The sequence below is a fragment of the Trichomycterus rosablanca genome, chromosome 9, assembly GCF_030014385.1.
Source record: "Trichomycterus rosablanca isolate fTriRos1 chromosome 9, fTriRos1.hap1, whole genome shotgun sequence".
Lineage (NCBI taxonomy): Eukaryota > Metazoa > Chordata > Actinopteri > Siluriformes > Trichomycteridae > Trichomycterus > Trichomycterus rosablanca.
The window spans coordinates 12222853-12247021 of NC_085996.1; the positions used below are offsets into that span (position 1 = coordinate 12222853).

The following is a 24169-nucleotide window of genomic DNA, read 5'->3' on the forward strand; positions in this document are numbered from 1 at the left end:
TGTACACCTCTCTCTCATTTCACATGTACACCTCTCTCTCATTTCACATGTACACCTTGCTCATCTCATATTTACATAATTCTCTCTCTCACTTACTCGCTCTCATTTCACATTTACACCTCTCTCTAATATTATACACCTTTCTATCACTTGCTCACTCTCATTTCACATTTACAACTCTCCCTCACACATTCTCTCTTTTTACATTTTCACCTCTCTCATTTCACATTTACATTTCTCTCACTCTCAGTTCACATTTACAACTCTCTTATTTTATATTTAAATCTTACTCACTCACTCACTCCCTCACTTTTACACCTCTCTCACATCTCATATTTACATCTTTCTCTCACTTACACATTCTCATTTCACATTTAAATCTTTCTCATCTCATATTTACATCTTTCTTATCTCATATTTACATCTCACTCACTCTCATGTCACATTTACACCTCTCTCTTGTCACATTTACACCTCTCTCTCATTTCACATTTACATCTCTCTCATCTCATATTTACATCATTCTCTCACTCACTCACTCACTCACTCTCATTACACCTCTCTCTCTAATTTTATACACCTTATTATCACTCGCTCACTCTCATTTCACATTTACATTTTTCTCACTCAGTTCATATTTACATCTTTCTCTCTTACTCACTCACACATTTTCATTTCACATTTACATCTTTCTCTCATTTCACATTTACCCATCTCTCTCACACATTCTCTCATTTCACATTTACATCTTTCTCTCATTTCACATTTACCCATCTCTCTTATTTCACATTTATCTCTCTCATATCACATTTACACCTTTCACTCACTCACTTACTCACTCACTTTTACATTTACACCTCTCTAATTTCATATTTATATCTTTCTCTTACTCACTTTTACATTTACACCTCTCTAATTTCATATTTATATCTTTCTCTTACTCACTCACTCACTTTTACATTTACACCTCTCTAATTTCATATTTATATCTTTCTCTTACTCACTTTTACATTTACACCTCTCTAATTTCATATTTATATCTTTCTCTTACTCACTTTTACATTTACACCTCTCTAATTTCATATTTATATCTTTCTCTTACTCACTTTTACATTTACACCTCTCTAATTTCATATTTATATCTTTCTCTTACTCACTTTTACATTTACACCTCTCTAATTTCATATTTATATCTTTCTCTTACTCACTCACTCACTTTTACATTTACACCTCTCTAATTTCATATTTATATCTTTCTCTTACTCACTCACTCACTTTTACATTTACACCTCTCTAATTTCATATTTATATCTTTCTCTTACTCACTCACTCACTTTTACATTTACACCTCTCTAATTTCATATTTATATCTTTCTCTTACTCACTCACTTTTACATTTACACCTCTCTAATTTCATATTTATATCTTTCTCTTACTCACTTTTACATTTACACCTCTCTAATTTCATATTTATATCTTTCTCTTACTCACTCACTCACTTTTACATTTACACCTCTCTAATTTCATATTTATATCTTTCTCTTACTCACTTTTACATTTACACCTCTCTAATTTCATATTTATATCTTTCTCTTACTCACTTTTACATTTACACCTCTCTAATTTCATATTTATATCTTTCTCTTACTCACTCACTTTTACATTTACACCTCCCTCATTTTACATTTACATCTCTCTCACTCTCAGTTCATATTTACATCCTCCACTCTCTTACTCACTCACACACTCTCATTTCACATTTACAACTCTCTCTCACACACACACACACACATTCTCTCATTTCACACTTGCATCTCTCTCCCTTACTATCTTATTCTATTCGTTCACACTTACAACTTTCCTATTCAATCATTTACATTTTCATCTCCATTGCACTCACACCTGCATCTTTATTACATTTTTCTTACTATCTCAATTATTTCTCACTGTTATTTCACATTTACCTCTCGCTCTCTTACTTTTTTCTCTCTTTTGATCTGTTTTTATCATCATTTTTCCCATCCCCCCCCATCACTACCATATTCAGACATTTTATATACTGTGTGGTTTGGTATTGTAAAAAAGTAATTGCCCCTTGCTGCTTACCTGCTGGGCGGCCTTGGAATGATTTAAAGTCACAGTAAGTTTCACTTTCTATTAGAAGGTATTTGAGGAGAATGTGAAGTCCTCTGTTGTGAGCTGACACTGATGGTTAATTGGATTGTATCTCAGTTTAATGATCCAAGATTTAAAGCAAGGTCACACCTGATTGGCTAAGCATAAATGTTTGAAGTTTTTCAGTGGCCTAGTTACAGTCCTAAACCCCTGTCGTAGGACTCCTGAAAACGAGTCTTATGACTCTTCACGAGTTGATACCTTTGTTTCATGAAATGAATGTTTTGTTAAATACAATCTGCAGTAAGAGAGGGATTGGGGTGGCATTTTGTGATGCCATCTGCCTCCAGAACTCAAGAAAAAGTCTAAAAAATGTCGACACTCCACTCTCCAGGGCTTTTCCGTCTTCTATAATTAGCATTGCTTTTGAATGCAGATTTGCAGCTAGTCTGATTTTTTTGTTTGTTTCTTTATTTATGTGCCACTTTTTAGGTTGCTTTTGCTGGGAGGATGCCAGTCAGATGAGAGTGCTGCCACTCTAGCTGCTGGGTGTGGCATCACCGTCTGGAGGGTGTTATCAGGCTCGCCGTACTATAAACAGGTCACCAGCTATGAAGATGATATCGATGCGGTAAGAAACACAATACATGGTTCAAAAAGGTCTAAGTTTCATGCTTTGACTTAAATACGGTTTAGTACTGAGGAACTCATTCTCATTCTACCTCCTTGGGGTGAACTAAAAAACATTAGTTGCATACCAGGCAACCTGAAAACGGTCTATGGTTGACATCTCACATGCTGTTTTGACTGAATGGGTACAAATTCCCACAGATAATTTACTCTTAAACAGCTTTCCAGAAACATTGAGGCCACTCTAGCCACAAAGGGAAGCAACACTATTGTTATGTCTATTATTTTGCACAGGGGGGTCCAACAAGCTCATGGTCAGGCATCCACATAGCTTAGTTGATCGTTCTCTCTCTCTCTCTCTCTCTCTCTCTCTCTCTCTCTCTCTCTCTCTCTCAATGTTATCCAGGCCCAAAGGAGAGGGCTTTTCCGAATGCCCACATTTCGACTCTTCAGGCAAACCAACGAGCAGGTAAATAATGCCAAACAAGGGCAATTTTTGGTTGTGTATAGAAATGTAAGGCCGCTCAGGTGGCCACATGAACAACAATTGGCCAGATATGGGTTGGATTAAGCCGGATAGAGTCTCTCTCTCATAACTCATGCAATTACGACCTCTGCTGGCTGATTGATGGCGCCTGCACAGAGACGAGAAAAGAGTGCTATCAGGGTGTGTCTCTCCATACACAGTGCTGAGCTGCACTACACTATTCAAAGTGTAGGTGATAAGATGTCGGAGGGGGCGTGGGTTAGCTTCGTTCTCCTCAATCAGAGCAAGGATCGGCATTGGTGGAGAGGAAGCATGACACAATCAGGCAATTGGACGCGCTAAAAGGAAGAAAATGCATAAAAAAAAAAAAAAAAAGTATATACTGTATATATATATATATATATATATATATATATATATATATATATATATATATATATATATATATAATCTATGCACATGTTCTATCAAAGACATGCAACATATGCACGCATGCAGCACCATGATCCTGAAGGTAGTTAATTTTTTTATTATTATGGTTTGTATTGTTACTTTTTGTTAGGACCCTATCAAATTCAAGGGAAAATGTGCTTCATTTTACGGTGGCCATTACATTACGCTCATACATTGAATGATAGAATAAATGGAAGCTACAATACACAGCCTACCTCAATGGTTGAATGTAATGCAGAACATCCAGCGACGGTCTTAAAAGCAAAAATACTCGTCCATGTTTTGACACAGAGTTACCTGAGTCGACATCTTGGACATTTTGACTAACCGATTGCTAACTGAATTGCCGTAGGATTGCTGGACCACCTCATAATGCAAATTAACCAGTAAACATGAGGCTATGTGAATAAAAAAGGTTAAATCACTAAACACAAACCTTAAAGTTAGAATTTTAGGGTCTTAGTTATTGTGTCATTCATGTTAATTAGAATGTGCCATATTATTATACAGCAGTCTGCTTAGCTAAATAGAGAGATTTTGTGTGTGTGTGTTTGTATTTAACATGGGATTTGTGTAGGACGGTGTGTTCAGGATGAGTCTGTCTCCTGATGATGCCATGCTGGCTGTGATCCATTTTTCCGGTACGCTCAGCGTGTGGGACATACCATCACTCAAACAGAGGAGCTCTTGGAAACAGGAGGAGCAGGTACAGCTTAGCCCAGATGTATATATATATATATATATATATGTGTGTGTGTGTACATCACAAATACATGTTCATTGGGACACTGTGTGAAGCTAATTTTGTATCTGGGGAATGTATTTGAATATTTTCGGTCTGAACAGCCCCAACAGTTTTTCTAAGCCTTCTGGAACACAGGAAGAGTTTAAGATGCACAGTACACATGTCTTAACAGTCAACATTGTAGAAATGGACTTACCATTTGATTTGATTCTGTTGGACATGTTTGCATTCTTACTCATCAGTAACAGACCTGCATTTCATATCTGTATTTAATAATGTAGTTAATTGTATATTCACACTTAATTGATATTATCTTGAGATTTGATCATGCAGACATTGTTTACAATGAATTTTCAGGCTGCGTCCCAAACCGCATCCTATGTTCTACATATTTAAAGTGCACCAATTATACAATACAAATCCACTGATTCATGAATTAACTTTGTTCTAGATTTAAAGAAAATTAGTATCCAAACAATATATTGTTTTAATTTCTTGATATTATTGTTTGGTGAGGATGTGGTCATTCTGAAATTGGTGCTTGCAACACTCGTCCCAAAATATTAGGGACAGGGACAACGTAAGTCTGCATGACTGCAACAATCCACAGACGTCTTAGTGAGATCCGACACAGACGACAAGTGTGGAGGCCTGGCTCGCAAAGCATGTTTGTTGAATAGTGTTGAGGTCAGGGCTCTAAGCGGGCCCACATTGACCTTTCCTTGATGCTGAAACAGTAGGACCTTCCCCAAACTGTTGCTGCTAAACTTGGTTTATGACATACAGTTTCATTGTGTGCTTCCATGTTCCTTCACAGAGTCATAACCTTAACACACTGAACACTTTTGGGATGAATTAGAATGTCAAATGTGAGTTCCCAGGCAGTTCCCAGCGTAACAGATCCCATGCAATGGTAGTAATCAAAAGGTTGCCTGTTCAAGCCCCATCACTACCAAGTTGCCCGTAAACCCTCAATTGTTTGAATATTTGGTCACTTTGGATATATCTTTTTGGTGAGGATGTGATCATTCTGAAATTATACAGGTGTCTTATATGAAACATGTCTACCCCCAACCCTCAAACTCCTATTTGTCTCTCTCTGTGATGTAGCCTGGTTATGACGAGATCAATCCAGATTGGAAGACCTCGCTGGAGAAGAGAAAAAAAATCAAAGGTAAACCAAGGTCCCATTCAATAGAGTTTTTTTCACTCAGGTAGAACAGAATCAATTGCTGACAGTACATTTGGAAAAGGAGACATATGCTGAATGAATAAGAATGATGGTTTGTAGCTCATGTCTTTTGTAGCTCAGCTACAAGGTTCATCCTGTATTGTGCAATAAGAGACAGCTAGCTTGTTTACTCTCTGGATAATGGAGCGATTAAAATACTGTACATCCAGCTCAGACAGAGCGGAATAAACCATTAAGCACATAGCAGTGTGTGAGAAATAAGGACCAGAAAAGAATAAAAGTGAAAGATAGTGATGACAAAACATGGGACGCATGAGGAGGAAAGTTAGATTGAGGGAAAAAATGTAAATAAAAGAAAGGACTTATTAAAAGAAGCACAGGCTGAAAGAAAGAAAAAAATGCATGATGTTTTAATCAAATCATATGTTCTGGTGGAAAAGGACGTATGCACTGACATTTGTTCTGACACTTTGTCACACATTATTAAAATGCAACCCAGCCTGTTCATTCCTCTCCATCTTTCTCTCGCCTGTTTCATTCTGAAGTAGTAGCAAAAATTTTAATCTTACATCATGACATAACAAGAGAAGTAAGAAAAGACTGTATACTTGTTTGTTTATTTGGATTTTAACGTCAACTGACACACGGTAGTTACTCGTTACACAAGGTTCATCACTTCTCAAGGTTATATCAAACACAGTCATGGACAATTTTGTATCTCCAATTCACCTCACTTGCATGTCTTTGGACAGTGGGAGGAAACCGGAGCACCCGGAGGAAACCCACGCGGACACGGGGAGAACATGCTAACTCCACACAGAAAGGCCCTGGACCGCCCCACCTGGGGATCGAACCCAGGACCTGCTTGCTGTGAGGCGACAGTGCTACCCACTTAGCCACCGTGCTGACCAAAAGACTGTATACAGTATAGAAAAAAGGAAAAGAAAGAGAAAAAGAAAGAAAGAAAAAAAAGTAGTTACATAACAAAACTGAATGAAAGAAGCACAAGTTTAAAGAATTTTGACTAGAGCAGGGGTTTTCAACTTTTTTGGACATGCGCCCCCTTTCGTGTGCCGACCTTGAAGTTATCTCCATGGACAGAACGAGTCTGACTTAGCTACCGCTCTGTGGTAATAGCAGTTTAATTAAGCCTCCAACCAGTAAGAAAAACGAGTCACACAAAATGTTCTGTAGTATCTGGTGTTTATTTGAAACCAAAACGTTCATTATTAACAGTAAAAACGGAGAGCTGACTGAGAAGAAAAACTTGTGCACAAGCTTTGCTTCATACGAATCGACTCCTGACTCACTTATAGCGATACTGTGAACAAAGCGTCTCCACTATACACCTCTCTTAAAGACACACACACATGCCCTATAACAGCAGTCATTGTTTTTGTCACCGATTTATGTTCAGTGCTAGCCCTATTTTTAAGTTCAGTTCATATACAAACATTACGATAAAGATTGTGCTCATCTCTCACCTGATCACAAGAAGGACGGCAGGAACGTGTCAAAAGAAGGACGCAGGGAAATACAGATGTGTTGAAAGAAGGACAAGTCGAAAGGAGGATTGGAGGAACGTGTCAAAAGAAGGTCACAATAATACAGATGTGTTGAAAGAAGGACAAGTCGAACAGAGGATTGGAGGAACATGTCAGAAGAAGGACGTGGCTAAATACAGATGTGTTGAAAGAAGGACAAACCGAAAGGAGTATTGGACACATTAAAATTATGACTTCATGAAAGACAGATGTGTGGAAAGAAGGGCAATTTGAAAGAAGGATGGGACACACAAGTCAAAAGTAGGACGCACTGAAAGAAAGGAGGGGGAAAAGACTGGTTAATGGAAGGAAGGACTGGTTAAAAAAAAAAAAAGACTTGCTGAAAGAAAGGAGACTCGAACGACTGGTAAAAGAAGGATGTGGCAAAAAGTATATAAATAAAATAATAATAATAAAAAAGTAATAATACATAAAATTAAATTAACTAAATAAAATAAAAATTAAAAAGTAATAATACATACAGTTAAATAAACTAAATAAAATAAAAATTTAAAAGTAATAATACGTAAAATTTTAAAAACTAAGAAAAATAATATAAAAAATAATAATAATACATAAAATTAAATAAACTAAGTAAAATAATATATAAAATAATAATAAAACATTCAATAAAATAAAATAAATTAAATAATTATAATAATACATAAAATTAAATAATAAATAAAATAATAATAATACATAAAATTAAATAAATAAAATAATTATTAAATAATTAAATAATAATACATAAAATAAAATATATAAAGTAATACAAATACAAATAGTTAAATAAATTTAATAATAATAATACAAATAATTAAATAAATTTAATCATAATAATAATAATACAAAAGATTTTATAAAATGGAAAAAATGAAAAAATAAAATAATATTGATACATAAAATAAAATACCATAATAAATGAAATTTTGTGAAAATAGTAGACAAAATTAAAAATTAAGTGCTGTGACAAAGACACATTGTAATAGACAAAATTGTAATAGACATTCAAAAAACAGTTTTAAAAAAATCCAAGCGGAAAAAATTTAACGTTTAGGCACATGATCTGTCTACTGGCTGTTTTTATCTGAACTGTTAGCTAAGATGAATTGAAATAATGGGCCAATGGAAGCTGAACCGAAGGATAAATGGGTCAAAATACGGTTTAAAGCAGGATTAAAGGTTTAAAGAAAGTTTGGTTAAAGGAAGAAGGAAAGAAGGAACGTTTTTTACTGTGAATTTTAGATCTTTCTTACTTCTCTACCTTCTCAACCTCATTTTTGTTTCCTTAAATTCACTCTTACATACGGTACCATCATATGGAGAATCATATGGCCGTCATAGTGGGGGGCATTTTTACTTCAGATTGGTGCATATTTTGTACTCTGAATAATGATTAATCATTGCCGTCATCTGGATGCTTGTCTTTGTGGAGATATAAAGATAAGATGGGGTTTAATTCCCGAGACTGGCTTTTTAAAAGACAGAGCGACGTCTTGAGTTCTAGATAATGATATAGATAATAGTTCAGGATGACTCCACACACTCATCGCTTCTTTCACATCTATTGTCCTACTCTATTTCTCAGCACGATGAGCACTTATTCTTAAAATGACAGCTAATTCATTTTCATTCTACAAGCGACAAGCATTAACATGGACTTTTGTCCACTGTTCACTGCTAAAATAGCCTCTACTGATTTGGAACATGACTGCAGCGGTTCGTTTCCAATTATCTACAGGCGCTTTGGTGAGATCGCACACGGACGATGAGCGTCAGGGCATGTTTTAGTTCATTGATAAGTGTTGAGGTCAGGACTCTTAAGCAAACCATCTTTTCTTGATGCTGAAACAGTAGGACCTTCCCCAGACTATTGCTACTGAACTTTTACCACGGTTTACGGCATACAGTGACATTCTGTGTGCTTCCATGTTCCACCACAGAGCCATAACCTCAACACATTGAACACTTTTGGGATGCATTAGATTGTCAGCTCAGCGTTTAGGGTACTGGACTAGTTATCAGAAGGTTGCCTGTTCAAGCCCCATCACCATCAAGTTGCCACTGTTGAGTCTCTGTTGCTTGGATTGTATTTGGTCACAATTAACAGTAACAGTGTTGAGTGTGGTTGAAAAAAAAGATGTTCTTTGGACTGACTGGGCACAAATTCTCACAGTCATATTTCAAAACCATGTGGAAAGCTTTATCAGATAAGAGAAGCTTGCAATAGCTGCAAAATAGAGCCAGTTCTAAATAAACAGCCATGGTTTTGGAATAGGATGTTTAAACAAGCTAATGGTCAGGTGTCCACATATTTTATGGCACATTTATAATGTATGTTTCTCCTTTTGGGATGAGTTAGAATGTCATATGTGAGTCAGGCAGATCCCAGCCTAACAGTTATCATTTTGGATGAAAGATGTTCAAGCTAATGGTCGGGTGTCCACATATTTTTGGCAGACTTATAATGTATGTAAGGGTCCCGAGCCAAAAAAAATGGGTCGCAGAGGAAAATACTAATAATACTAATAAAAGGCAGATAAACACAAAATGAACTTAAATACAAACGCCCTCTTGTGGAGGCTTTATGTTACATTGTGTAAACCACAGTGGGACCAGATTGACACCATTTTCATGAATTAGGCATATTTTGTTTTGTCTTTCGTTTTGATGCATCGTTTGTGTCGCCTGGGTTGCGGTAAAAGTCATGGACAAAAGGTTGGACGCCTAAAAGACGTTTGAAAGAAATGATGGAGCTCTTCGTGCGCCTCGTTTTGGTTTTGTGATGCCTCACATTACAAGGTGCATTGACGAGGCTGGGTGAAGAATCCAGTACACCTAAATCTCTCTCTTCCTCTCTGCAGATAAAGAGCAGTACCAGGCTCTGATGGACGTGGGCTGGTGGAGCGATCAGGCTCTCATTCTGGCTCGATGTTCCGGCTCTCTGACCGTCTCCTCCGTCCGAGCTCTCACCAACCTTCTGGGAAAATCGTGCGAGTGGTTCGAACCCTCGCCCCGAGTCACCTCGGCCCATGACGGCGGCTTCCTCAGCCTGGAGGTGGGTGTGTTCACTTCTCTGCACGTCGCGTTTTGATTGTGTACCCTGAACCGTCTGCACCCCCTAGACGGCATGGACTTCCAGACACCCGCGCGGCTTTAGTGTTTCATTGGATGAAAGGAGAAATCTGAGGATGTAATTCAGAGCTTATTGCACTGTCACAAAACAATACCAGCACGCTGTCACTGAGCATGATCAACACCATCAACACCAGTCTGATCAAAAGCACAAGTAAGGGACGTGTACTGGGGCTTGTACTGGTGTAAAAAGCCTACTAATTTCACTATTAACTGTTTATAACTGAACATAATAAACCAAACCTTACTGATGCTTTTATAATCTGTACTTCCATTACTACTTCTACTATGACTTGTACTACTACTACATTTACTTCTACTACTAATATTACTCTTTTATTTCTACTTCTGCTTCTACTACAACTTTCATTTTTACCACTACTTCTACATTTACTTCTACTACGTCTACCATACCCGACTTCTACTACATTAACTTCTACTATGTCTGACATGACTTTTTATTTCTATTATTACTTCTACATTTACTACTACTGCTTCTGCCACTATGACCTATACTATTACATTAACTTGTACCACTATGCAGCTGTTGCCATTACTACTACCACTACTACTACCACTATTATTACTGTTGTTATTACTTGTACTACCACCACTATTGTCACTATTACTGCTATTACTACCACTAGTACCACACAGTTGTTGCCATTACTACTACTACCACCACTACTATTACTATCACCACAGCCATTGTTATTAGTACTACTACCACCACCACTTATATTGTTGTTATTACTATTACTACCACTAGTACCACACAGCTGTTGCCATTGTTACTATCACATTTATTATGAGTTATTATTATTACTGCTACCACCACCACTAATACTGTTATTATTACTATTACTATTACTACCACTAGTACCACATAGCTGTTGCCATTATTACTACTACCACCATTTTTATTACTGTTGTTATTATTACTAATACTACCACTAGTACCACATAGCTGTTGCCATTATTACTACTACTACCACTAATACTGTTGTTGTTATTATTACTACAGTATTACTACCAGTAGTACCACACAGCTGTTGCCATTATTACTTTTACCACCATGTTTATTACTGTTATTATTGCTACTACTACTACCACCTCTAATACTGTTGTTATTACTACTATCACCACTAGTACCACACAGCTGTTGCCATGCTATTACTATTACTTGTATTAATAATTATTATTAACATGACTATTTTCTGTTGGCCCAGTGTTCATATCATGTCATTCATTCATTCATTCATTCATTCAGCTGGTCCTCTAGGAATGAATGGTTGGGCAACTCGTAATATGAATCCTGAACGGCCTGAAAAAAGAAAAGCATCCTCGCTTTATTATTGGGCAGTATTTGGAAAATATGGCTTTTTTATTTTCGGTTCTTTATTAAAATCTGCTGGGCATGTGGAGCGAACAGTTTGTTGATAGACAGCTGAAAATGGGATGAAGCTGAGCGTGTGTGCGATTAAAGTGAGTTCTGTCCTCCAGCAGGTTTTTTTATTTTTTTTATCACATCTCTCATAAAGGAAACGATGTGGCTTTGATATCCTGCTTTTATCTGCAGGCCATCATCATAAAGCCTCTTCATATCTGTTCAGGTTGTTCTTTTATGGGCAGCGTGTTTGGGTACGAGTGGTATAAACTGGGAGGGCTGGAAGGGAAAACGGGGGTGTCGAGGGGAGGACGAGGGATGTGTACGTAAGACGCTGTTGGTTTTTATTTCAGCAGTATGTTTTGCTGAACGGTTTGTCTGGAAGTTGCAAACACGGGGGTGGGGAAATGTTTAAAACATAAACTTATTTATGTACATAGGCATTTAGATGGTGCAGATAGATGATGGGTGTACAATTACTGACTGTATCCCATCTGTTGCTTTGTACACTTTGTCACATCCCCCACCCCCTTGCATAACCCATGTTTAGACATACTAGCCTCTTTATTAGGAACACATATCCTGTTAATACTTGTTGTATGTGTACAGTTAGAGACTAGAGCTGTTTTCTGTGTGTTACTGTATGTCTGTATTAATTGTCCTCTAGTTGTCCATCAGTGGACACTTTTTGATCACATGATGCTGTTGGCTTTATATTTTGGACTGGAACACTGTTTTCCTGTCAGCATTGACACAGTAGTTCAGAAATCCCAACAACACTGCTGCACCTGCTACACTTGTCCAATACAATGTTAGTGTCATCGCAGTACCAAAACTTATTTATATACCTAGGTATTTAGGTGGTGCAGCAGTATGCTAACCCATTACCAGGGTTTGAATCCCCTGCAGTTCTGTTGGCTGATGGGGAGGGGGTGCTTACTGGCAGAAAATTCTGTACATAGATGCATTTTCTGGGTGTACAATTACTGACTGTAGCCCATCAGTTGCCCTGTACACTTTGTCACCCCCCTCCTCCAACTGTAACACCCCCCCTCACATAACCCATGGTTAGACTTACTGGCCTCTTTATTAGGAACACCTGTTAATACTTGTTGTATGTGTACAGTTAGAGACCAGAGCTGTTTTCTGTGTGTTATGTCAGTGTTAATCTTCTTTCTGATCACATGATGCTGTTGGTTTTATATTTTGTTGTGGCCTAGTGATAAAGGTACTGGACTAGTGATCAGAAGGTCGCTTGTTCAAGCCTTACCACTGCTAAACGGCTGCTGTTGGGCCCTTGAGCCAGGCCCTTAACCCTCAATAGCTCAGACTGTATGCTGTATGTAAGTCGCTTTGAATAAAGGCGTCTGCTAAATGTCAAAAACGTAAATGTAAATGTTTTTTTGACTGGAACCCAGTTTTACTGCCAGCATCGACACAGAGTAGTTCAGAAATCCCAACAGCACTGCTGCACCTGCTGCACTTGTCCAGTTCAACACACACTACCATGTCATTACCATGTTATCTTCACTGCAGTGCCGAAAATGATTCTTTTGATTGATTAATGGCGTACAGGGGTGACGAAGTCTGCAGAGCAGCAGATGGGCTGCAGTCAGGAACAATAACAGTCGCACGATAAACAAAAAGACGTAAACTGCACAGCTATTATCGCTCTTTCTTCATCCCACACAAAACTCGTATCCTTGGGGATGGAAGATAATTTGGCAGAACAAATTGATTCTTTAGTGCCTGTTCGGTTCAGTAGAAGAGTAAAACTGAGCGCTGGCACTGATGTTGGACAAGAAGACCTGGCTTGCAGTCAACATTCCAATTTATTCCAAAGGAGTTCAATGGATTTGAGGCCAGGACTCTGCGCAGACCATTGGAGTTCCTTTACATCTAACTCTTCAAACCATGCCTTTATGGACCTCACTTGGTGAACTCATTTATTAGAAGGGGTGTCCAAATACTTTTGGTCATGAGGTGTATATACTGTATAATGTGAAGAAATAATGTCTTTGCTTTTACATTATGGTTGAAAATGGTTTTATCATTCGTCTGTAAGAGTTATATTGGGAGAAGGGCACTAAAGATGGAGCCACCAGGCAGGAGAAGGAAAGCCAATAAGGGGTGACTGAGCACATGTGGGTTATTAGGGTGACAGTAGGATGTTCAGGACAGGACAAGATGGATACGAACGATATACATTATGAACTGTTGTCTCAAGTCTGTCTTTCTTTCTCTGTCATCAAGTGTGAGATCAAACTGGCTCAGAAGCGCTCACGTCTGGAGAGCAGCGCCTCCGGTGAGGATGACGATGCAGAGGAAGACTCCGATTCCGATGAAGAGTCCTCGGCCAAGGCTCGCTACTTTGGATACGTGAAGCGGGGCCTTTACTACGTGACCGAGATGGAGCGTTTCGCTCCCCTGAGGAAGCGGTCACGTACCGTCCTCAAAAACTATCGACTGCTCAGCCTGAGATCCACCACACCTGAGGAGCTCTATCAGAGAAAGGTAGGTCAATGGGGGTCAGGGTAGGGGTGGGGCTGGTATCATGCATGGGATTGGTTGAAATAGTTGGTGTTAGGGGTGTTCACATACTTTTGGAATTGTAGTGTACGTGGGTTTGAAGACTGTCAGTCTTTCAATGGGATACGTGCACCGATATTAATGTGTGTGTGTTTAGATAGACAAACTCATTGGTTTGAATGGTCTGAGTCTAACTGTTTAGTCTAGTAAGCAAAAACTACCGTTTCTACGTAGTGCATCCAAAAAATGAGTCAATGTCTCATTAGAATCCTCTCTACTTGGGCAGCTGCCTAGGTAGACAGTAGGCAAAAAGGCAGCTCACTAGGTTTTCAGACAGACCCGATAAGTGAGTTATGGGGACCACAGTGAATTCTGGGGACCGGGGTACATTTCTAGCCTCTGCTCAGTCTCCACACCTGAGGAGCTCTATCAGAGAAAGGTAGGTCAGAGGGGTCAAGGCAAGGGTGGGGCAGGTATCATGGATGAGTGGTTGAAATGGTTGGTGCTGGGGTGTCCACATATTTTTGGCAATGTAGTGTAGTTGGGTTTGAAGACTGTGCCAGTCGGTGTGATTCTCGGATACATCACGGTGACCAATGGGATATGTGCACCGATATTAATGTGTGTGTGTGTGTGTGTGTTTAGATAGACAAACCAATTGGATTGAATGGTCTGAGTCTAACTGTTTTAGTCTAGTAAGCAAAAACTACGGTTTCTAAGTAGTGCGTCCAAAAAATGAGTCGATGTCTCATTGGAATCCTCTCTAGGGTTAGGGTTTAGGGTTAGGGTTTAGGGTTAGGGTTTAGGTTTAGGGTTAGGGTTAGGCAGCTGCCTAGGTAGACAGTAGGCAAAAAGGCAGCTCACTAGGTTTTCAGACAGACCCAATAAGTGTGTTATGGGGACCACAGTGAATTCTGGGGACCGGGGTACATTTCTAGCCTCTGCTCAGTCTCCACACCTGAGGAGCTCTATCAGAGAAAGGTAGGTCAGAGGGGTCAAGGCAAGGGTGGGGCAGGTATCATGGATGAGATTGGTTGAAATAGTTGGTGTTAGGGGTGTCCACATATTTTTGGCAATGTAGTGTAGTTGGGTTTGAAGACTGTGCCAGTCTGTGTGATTCTCGGATACATCACGGTGACCAATGGGATATGTGCACCAATATTAATGTGTGTGTGTGTGTGTGTGTGTGTTTAGATAGACAAACCAATTGGATTGAATGGTCTGAGTCTAACTGTTTTAGTCTAGTAAGCAAAAACTACGGTTTCTAAGTAGTGCGTCCAAAAAATTAGTCGATGTCTCATTGGAATCCTCTCTAGGGTTAGGGTTTAGGGTTAGGGTTTAGGATTAGGCAGCTGCCTAGGTAGGCAGTAGGCAAAAAGGCAGCTCACTAGGTTTTCAGACAGACCCAATAAGTGTGTTATGGGGACCACAGTGGATTCTGGGGATCGCGGTACATTTCTAGCCTTTGCTCTCTATCTTTTCTGTGTTGGCTGTACAGTAACATCAAGGGCTCCACACCTGAGGAACTCTATCAGAGAAAGGTAGGTCAGCAGTGTCATGGATGAGATTGGCTGGTGTTAGGGGTGTCCACATATTTTTGGCAATGTAGTGTAGTTGGGTTTAAAGACAGTCTGTGTGATTCTCAGATGCATCACGGGGACCAGTGGGATACATGCACTGATATTAATGTGTGTGTGTGTGTGTGTGTGTGTGTGTGTGTGTTTAGATTGATAACGAGGAATATGGAGAAGCTCTGTCTTTAGCTCATGTTTATGGACTGGACTCAGATCTGGTTTATCAAAGACAATGGAGGAAATCGTCTGTCAGTATCGCCTCCATACAGGACTACCTGGTGAGTATTTGTGCTTCAGTCTACATTGATTTTGTCTAAGTGTGTCCAGTAAAATGTTAGTAAAAGGGTGTAAATGTTACAGAAGATATTTAAATACTTTAAGGTCACTCTGGGTGCTTTGCTTTTGTGTTTAGAGTAAAATAAAGAAGCGTTCGTGGGTGTTGCACGAGTGTGTTGAGAGAGTGCCTGAGAACGTGGATGCTGCCAAGGAGCTTTTGATGTACGGCCTGAAAGGAACAGATCTGGAGGCTCTCCTAGCCATCGGCAACGGAGAGGATGGAGGAAGGTGTGTGTTCTCCATCACATATGCTTATTTCTTTCATCTATTCAACTGATTAAGTGTGGAAGTTTAGGGCGGCACGGTGACTTAGTGGGTAGCACTGTCGCCTCACAACAAGAAGGTCCTGGGTTCGATCCCCAGGTGGGGCAGTCCGGGTCCTTTCTGTGCGGAGTTTGCATGTTCTCCCCGTGTCCGTGTGGGTTTCCTCCGGGTACTCCGGTTTCCTCCCACAGTCCAAAAACATGCCACCAGGCTAATTGGAAACACTGAATTGTCCTATAGATACCTAGCCGCTAGATGCACAAACCAGTGCATCGTAGTGCCGGTCCCAAGCCCGGATAAAATAGGGAGGGTTGTGTCAGGAATGGCATCCGGCGTAAAAATTGTGCCAAATCGATGCCGAAGAGCCGACCCCGCAACCGAACGGGACAAAGGCCAAGGAAAAGAAGAAGAAGTGTGGAAGTTTAGACTTTCCAATACCAGCGAGTGTTGATTAATCAATGAACCAATACTTACTTGTACAGTACGTAGCTAAAAGTATGTGGACACCTGGCCATGAGCTAGCCTTGACCTTCCTGTGAAGGTTTGTCATAGAACCTGGAAGGCTGACATATGATGATTATCCTAAATTTGGAAGTGTACAATTTATTTATTTATTTTTGTTTTTTCATTTGTTAGTAATAGCCTAGGCTGAAGCACTTTAATTTACTAATTAGTAGGGATGTCCATATACTCTTGGTCATATAGTCAAGTCAAATTTATGTATATTTTAAAATAGGTTTATGTGGCTGTTAAAATCTGTTTAGTTGTTATTTTTTGTTTTTTTCTGCGACCCATTTTTTTTGCTCGTGCCATGGGTCATGATCCAGGGTTTGAAAATCCCTGCACTACACCACAGTTGGTGCTGAGATTCTGAACTCCTCGGTTCGCAACTCGGCGTTGCCACCGGTTGGCTGGGTGCCATCTAGCGGGCATAATTAGCAGTGCCTGCAGGGAGGGATGACCGGAATATGTGGACGGGGTCTTCAAACTCTGAGTAAAGACCGTGATTGGCTGATAGAGGCGCATGAATCGGGGATCCCAAGCAGTGGAAGGCAAATTGACTCATCATAATTTTCTATAAGATTTTCTCAGTTGGTGCTGTTAAACATGTTGGTTTATATCTCATCTAAGTTACGGCCCTGAGGTGGCGCAGAGGTAAAACACGCTAGCACACTGAGCTGACATCTCAAACTCGTCGGTTAGAATCTCAGCTCTGCCGTCGGCAGGCTGGGCGCCTACAAGAACAATGATTCAGGGTGGGTGCCGGAGGGGATTCCTCATAACTGGTTCAATTTCGACCTCTGCTGGCTGATTGATGGCGCCTGCACAGAGACGAGGGATGATGAGGATCAGGGTGTCACTCTCTGTACACAAAGCTGATCTGCATATGAACTCTGCTCGTTCAGGTAAATAAAGGCAGTCGGCTACTGCACACGTGTCGGAGGGGGGTGTGTTAGTCACGGCTGTCCTAGAAAGGAATTGTAATGCAGTCGGATAATTGGATACGACTAGATTGGGTGGAAAATTGGGGGAAAAATGAAAAAAAAAAATGCTCAGCTTAGTTGAACTCTTGTAACAATCTGGTAACAATTGCATTTACATTACAATTGCATTTACAATACAATTACATTTACATTACATTTACATTACATTTACATTACATTTACATTAACATTAACATTACATTTACATTTACTTTACATTTACTTTACATTTACTTTACATTTACATTACATTTACATTGCATTTACATTGCAATTACATTTACATTGCATATACATTACAATTGCATTAACAATATAATTACATTTACATTACATTTACATTACAATTACATTTACATTACAATTACATTTACATTACAATTACATTTACATTACAATTGCATTTACAATACAAATACATTTACATTACATTTACATTACATTTACATTACATTTACATTACAATTACATTTACATTACAATTACATTACATTTACAATTACATTTACATTACATTTACATTACATTTACATTTACATTTACATTACATTTACAGTACATTTACATCACAATTACATTTACATTACATTTACATTACATTACATTACAATTACATTTACATTACATTACATTTACATTACATTTACATTACAATTACATTTACATTTACATTACATTTAGCAGACGATTATATCCTAAGTCACTTACAGTACACAGTCTAAGCAATTGAGGGTTAAGGGCCTTGCTCAAGGGCCCAGCAGTGGCAACCTGGCAGTGGTGAGGTTTAATTGAGTACTGGGGTTTGATTGATTGCTTCTGATTACTAACTTTTAGGCTACAAATAGCTTAATTGCCATTAAGCTATGAATTTTTATAAAAGCAGGCCGATAGATAAACTCACCTTTCTTATGTCCATGCTTAGGTTCATCATACCGGGCGATGTGGACCTGGATGATGCTCCGTATGAAGATTTTCAGTCCATAGAGGAAGAAACGGAGCGAAAAAAGGAAAGAGAGGCGAAGAAAAGACAAGAGCTTCTCAAAAAAATAGACTTCAGCAAGTAAGTTCTATAATCCGTCTGAACACACTCACCACGCTTCTTCAAGCTGCGTCGAAAGATCAAGCCTTCTCCTGAGAGAATTAAAGGCAGAGGCGAGGGGGAGGAATGCAGGATGAGGTGGAGGGTGAAATGAAAGTACTTTGTACATTTGTTTTTAATCTGCATGAGTTCATTTCTGCTCGGGGGCCCAGAACCCCTGAAGAGCAAGCAAATCACCGCCACTCACACAGAGGGTGAAGAGGGGAGCGTTAACACTGTAAACACTCCTAATCAGACCAGGCTCATTTACACACAGGGCCGCTGGTGCCATTTCTCAGCCCATAAGCCACTTCAAGCGCTTCCCACACTCCCTAATGTTTGTTTGACGAAGCCTTGGGAACTGAAGCCACTTAATTACACTCATTCCCAACAGTTTCACTTCAGCTGCATCATAATAGGCAGGTAAAAAAACTGCAATAAAACGAGTTTTTTTTAGTCCAGTTTGAACCTAGTGAGCTGCCTTGCTGCCAATTGCCTAACTAGGCAGCTGCCTAAGTAGAGATGATTCTAATAATAATTTATAAGGCAGATTATTTAGACACACTACTTAGACAGTGATTACGGCTACCAGTTAGCCTCAGGCCATTCAAACCAATGGGCATAGGCGGCACAACCTGCTAGCATGACAGCTAACATCTCCCTCCGTGTACCAAAAACAGTTAAACTGTCAATTTATATATATATATACACCGATCAGCCATAACATTAAAACCACCTCCTTGTTTCTATACAGATTGTCCATTGACTGTAGTCCATCTGTTTCTCTACATACTTTTTTATCTGCTTTCACCTTGTTCTTCAATGGTCAGGACCCCCAGAGGACCACCACAGAGCAGGTATTATTTGGGTGGTGGATCATTCTCAGCACTGCAGTGACAATGACATGGTGGTGGTGTGTTAGTGTGTGTTGTGCTTGTATGAGCAGATCAGACACAGCAGCGCTGCTGGAGTTTTTAAATACCGTGTCCACTCACTGTCCACTTTATTAGACACTCCTACCTAGTCGGTCCACCTTGTAGATGTAAAGTCAGAGACGATCGCTCATCTATTGCTGCTGTTTGAGTTGGTCATCTTCTAGACCTTCATCAGTGGTCACAGGACGCTGCCCACGGGGAGCTGTTGACTGGATATTTTTGATTGGTGGACTATTCTCAGTCCAGCAGGGACTGTGAGGTGTTTAAAAACTCCAGCAGCGTATCTGCTGTGTCTTATCCACTCATACCAGCACAACACACACTAACACACCACCACCATGTCAGTGTCAATGCAGTGCTGAGAATGATCCACCACCTAAATAATACCTGCTCTGTAGTGGTCCCGTGGGGGTCCTTTTGTAGAACTACAAAGCGTTCCTATATTGTAAGTGGAGCTGAAAAAATGGACAGTGAGTGTAGAAACACGGAGGTGGTTTTAATGTTATGGCTGATTGGTGTATTACAACAGTTACACCCAATACTTTTGGCCTAAAACGCAGGCACGGTGATAGAAAGAGAGACCAAAAAAGAAAACTTGCAGCTAGAGAGACTCAGTAAGGGAAACGGAACAAGAATGCAAATCAACCACACACACACACACACACACAGACACACACACACACACACATTTGACTTTATCTTGGTCTTCAAATGACTAAACATTTGCACCATATTAGCTCATCGGATAAGACTGGGTACCACTTTCTAAAAAATTTTACACTATGTAGCTGATCTTTTTCCCCTCGTATGCCATCCTATGGGTCTGTTTTGTAAGAGTGGTCAGAATTTTATATGGCACTGGACTGAGACATCAGCCAGAACGATTGTCATGGATTCTTTAAGTAATGGATCCACCTCTATTATAGCACACTTAGTGTTACAATACGCTTTTCAATACAGGTGCCAATAGAAGCATCTAATGAGTGGCTGGTATAGATACTACTACCTATTGTCACATTTAATGCCATGGTGCAGTGGCTACTGGATTCCTTCCTAGTGCCGGCCTCATGTGACCAGACTGTGTAGACATGTCTTGGATGATGAAAGCATCGATGCCATTGACTGGCTCTCACGTCCCCTAGACGTAAATCCAGTTAAGAACCTCTGGGACGTTGTGTATCAGAGCATGCTATGAGACGGAGCCAAGTAGCGTTAAAGACTGTCCAGGAGCTCACCGATGCCCCAGGGTACCATCTGCCGTCTTATCAGGAGCATGCCCAGATGTTGTCAGGAGTACATACAGGCACATGAGGGCCATATAGTCACATCATGAGTTGCTCTGATGATTCACACAAACTGGATCACCCTGTGAGGACTCTACAGTGCTTTTTTACCCATTGTTTGTTAATGATATGAGCTATGAATAATATGAATATTGACTATACACCGACCAGGCATAACATTATGACCACTGACAGGTAATGTGAATAACACTGATTATCTCTTCATCATGACACCTGTTAGTGGGTGGGATATATTATGCAGCAGGTGAACATTTTATCCTCAAATTGATGTGTTAGAAGCAGGAAAAATGTTCAAGAGTAAGGATTTGAGCGAGTTTGACAAGGGCCAAATTATGATGTCTAGACGACTGGGTCAGAGCATCTCCAAACCTGCAGCTGTTGTGCGGTGTTTCCGGTCTGCAGTGGTCAGTATCTATAAAAAGTGGTCCAAGAAAGGCCGCTCAGGTGGCGCAGAGGTAAAATGACATGCTGGAACCAGAGCCGGGTTCTCAAATACATCGTATCGAATCTCAGCTCTGCCTGCCGGCTATCGGCGATCGGCCTGTTGTTCAGATATGGGCGGGACTAAGACGGATGGGGTCTCTCTTCCATGACTGGTGAAATTACGACCTCTGCTGGCTGATTGATGGCGCCTGCACAGAGATGCAAAAAGAGTGCTCTCAGGGTGTGTCTCTCCGTACACAACGCTGAGCTGCATTGCACTCGTCAAAGTGTAGGTGATAAGATGGACACGGAGCAATGGAAGAAGGTGGCCTGGTCTGATGAATCACGTTTTCTTTTCCTTGACATCACGTGGATGGCCGGGTGCGTGTGCGTCGCTTACCTGGGGAACACATGGCACCAGGATGCACTATGGAGGCCGTACGATGCTTTGGGCAATGTTCTGCTGGCAAACATTGGGTCCTGCCATCCACGTGGATGTTACTTTGACACGTACCACCTACCTAAGCTTTACTGCAGACCATGTACTGTACACCCTTTCATGGAAACTGTATCCCCTGATGGCTGTGGCCTCTTTCAGCAGGATAATGCTCCCTGCTACAAAGCAGAAATGCTTCAGGAATGGTTTGAGGAGCACAACAACCAGTTTGAGGTGTTGACCTGGCCTCGAGCATCTGTGGGATGTGCTGGACAAACAAGTCCGATCCATGGAGGCCCCACCTCACAACTTACAGGAGTTAAAGGATCTGCTGCTGACATCTTGGTGCCAGATACCACAGCACACCTTCTATACACATGGAGTCCATGCATCGACGATGGTTGATATTGATACTATGAAAGAAAAAGCTATGTATGAAAGTTACCTTGTGCTCTTTTGATTTGATTTTCTTAACTGCACTGCTATTACACCGATGGGCAATTGATTACACTGCTGACTTTGCAGTGTGTGTGTGTGTGTGTGTGTGTAATGAGGAGTCTATTCACCCATGGTTGTTTTCTCATTCAAGTAAAGCTCAGCACATTGCAATTACCATTAAACTCCCTGCTCCGAAGCGTGAAAGTACATGCGTTGGTGTACCACACACACACTCCATAACCCACTACTACAATTAAAATAACCATTCAACCCTCTCCCACCATGTTGGAGCGTGCTTAATAAAGAGGCTGGTCGTTAGCATCATTAGCACAGCAGTTCCAGGTAGATATGAGTGTAGCTGGTGTTAAACGTTTTCTTTTTTATATACAGTATATATTTTTGTTTTTATGCATTTTCTCCCCTTGTTCTCCTTTTTAGCGCGTCCAACTGCCCGATTGCGTCATGCTTCCTCTCCACCAATGCCGATCCCTGCTCTGATTGAGGAGAACGAAGCTAACCCACGCCCCCTCCGACACGTGGGCAGCAGCCGTATGCATCTTATCACCTACACTTTGACGAGTGCAGTGCAGATCAGCGCTGTGTACGGAGAGACACACCCTGAGAGCACTCTTTTCTCGTCTCTGTGCAGGCACCATCAATCGTAATTGCACCAGTCATGAGAGAGAGTCCCCATCCGGCTTAGTCCCACCCATGTCTGAACAACAGGCCAATCGTTGTTCATGTGGCCGCTCGGCCTTAGCCGGCAGGCAGAGCCGAGATTCAATACGATGTATTCAAGATCCCAGCTCTGGTTCCAGCGTGTGTTTTTTACCGCTGCACCACCTGAGCGGCGTGTTAAACGTTTTCTATCTGAGGTTTAACTGACAGTTTTAATTCTCAGCTTGTCTTTATTTTAGCATCATTATTTTTAGCAACTTTGTCACTAACGTTTTTGCTTCATGTAAGCAGAATCCACCACCAGCCGTTTAAACCATTTAAAAATCTGATTTGTTTAAATTCACTGAGTCAAACTGAAAATAAAAGTAATATAATCTGGAAAAAAAACAAACTCCTCAGCTCCCTGTGGAGCTGGAACTGAAATATTACTAAATAATTTTTCCAGCGGGGTAGCTCAGTGTTTTATACAGTAATAACAGTAACAGTATTTACACAGATAATAACTGTGTGTGTGTGTGTGTGCTGCTGCTCTCTTTCCGCTCTCTGTACATGATGGTTATTTACTCAGTCTTGGTGAAACTGTAGAATTCAGAATGAAAGTTATAAAATAACTGTATGTGACTGTACAGTTTGGTCTCTGTGGTGAGCTTGTTGCACTCTTTGCTCTGTAGAGTATCCTTGCACAGTCACTGTACAGTGTACTGTCACTTTATGGCCACAGTTTTTATTTAGGGGTTGTGTGTGTTGGTACTGTTTCTGACACTGTTTCACAGTGTGTGTGTGTGTGTGTGTGTGTGTGTGTGTGTGTGTGTGTGTGTGTGTGTTGGTGTTGGTTCTGTTTCTGTGAGCGTTTGTCCAGTTTGTGTGTGTGTGTGTGTGTGTGTGTGTGTGTTTGTACAGTGTCTGTGTGTGTTTGTTTATACAGTATCTTTGTGTGTTTGTACAGTATCTGTATGTGTGTGTTTGTACAGTATCTGTGTGTGTTTGTACAGTGCCTGTGTT

General features: G+C 40.3%; 1 protein-coding gene across 1 annotated transcript in view; it reads left to right on the top strand.

Moving 5' to 3' along the window:
* The window catches only part of nbas (NBAS subunit of NRZ tethering complex), a 248075-nt gene that overhangs the window by 25162 nt on the left and 198744 nt on the right, over positions 1 to 24169 (top strand). Inside the window, exons 10-18 of the mRNA XM_063001902.1 lie at positions 2608 to 2746; positions 3152 to 3214; positions 4263 to 4391; positions 5541 to 5604; positions 10031 to 10224; positions 13942 to 14202; positions 15944 to 16069; positions 16204 to 16355; positions 18798 to 18935. Coding sequence (XP_062857972.1) covers positions 2608 to 2746; positions 3152 to 3214; positions 4263 to 4391; positions 5541 to 5604; positions 10031 to 10224; positions 13942 to 14202; positions 15944 to 16069; positions 16204 to 16355; positions 18798 to 18935 — 1266 coding nt within the window. The remainder of the gene's footprint in view (positions 1 to 2607; positions 2747 to 3151; positions 3215 to 4262; positions 4392 to 5540; positions 5605 to 10030; positions 10225 to 13941; positions 14203 to 15943; positions 16070 to 16203; positions 16356 to 18797; positions 18936 to 24169) is intronic.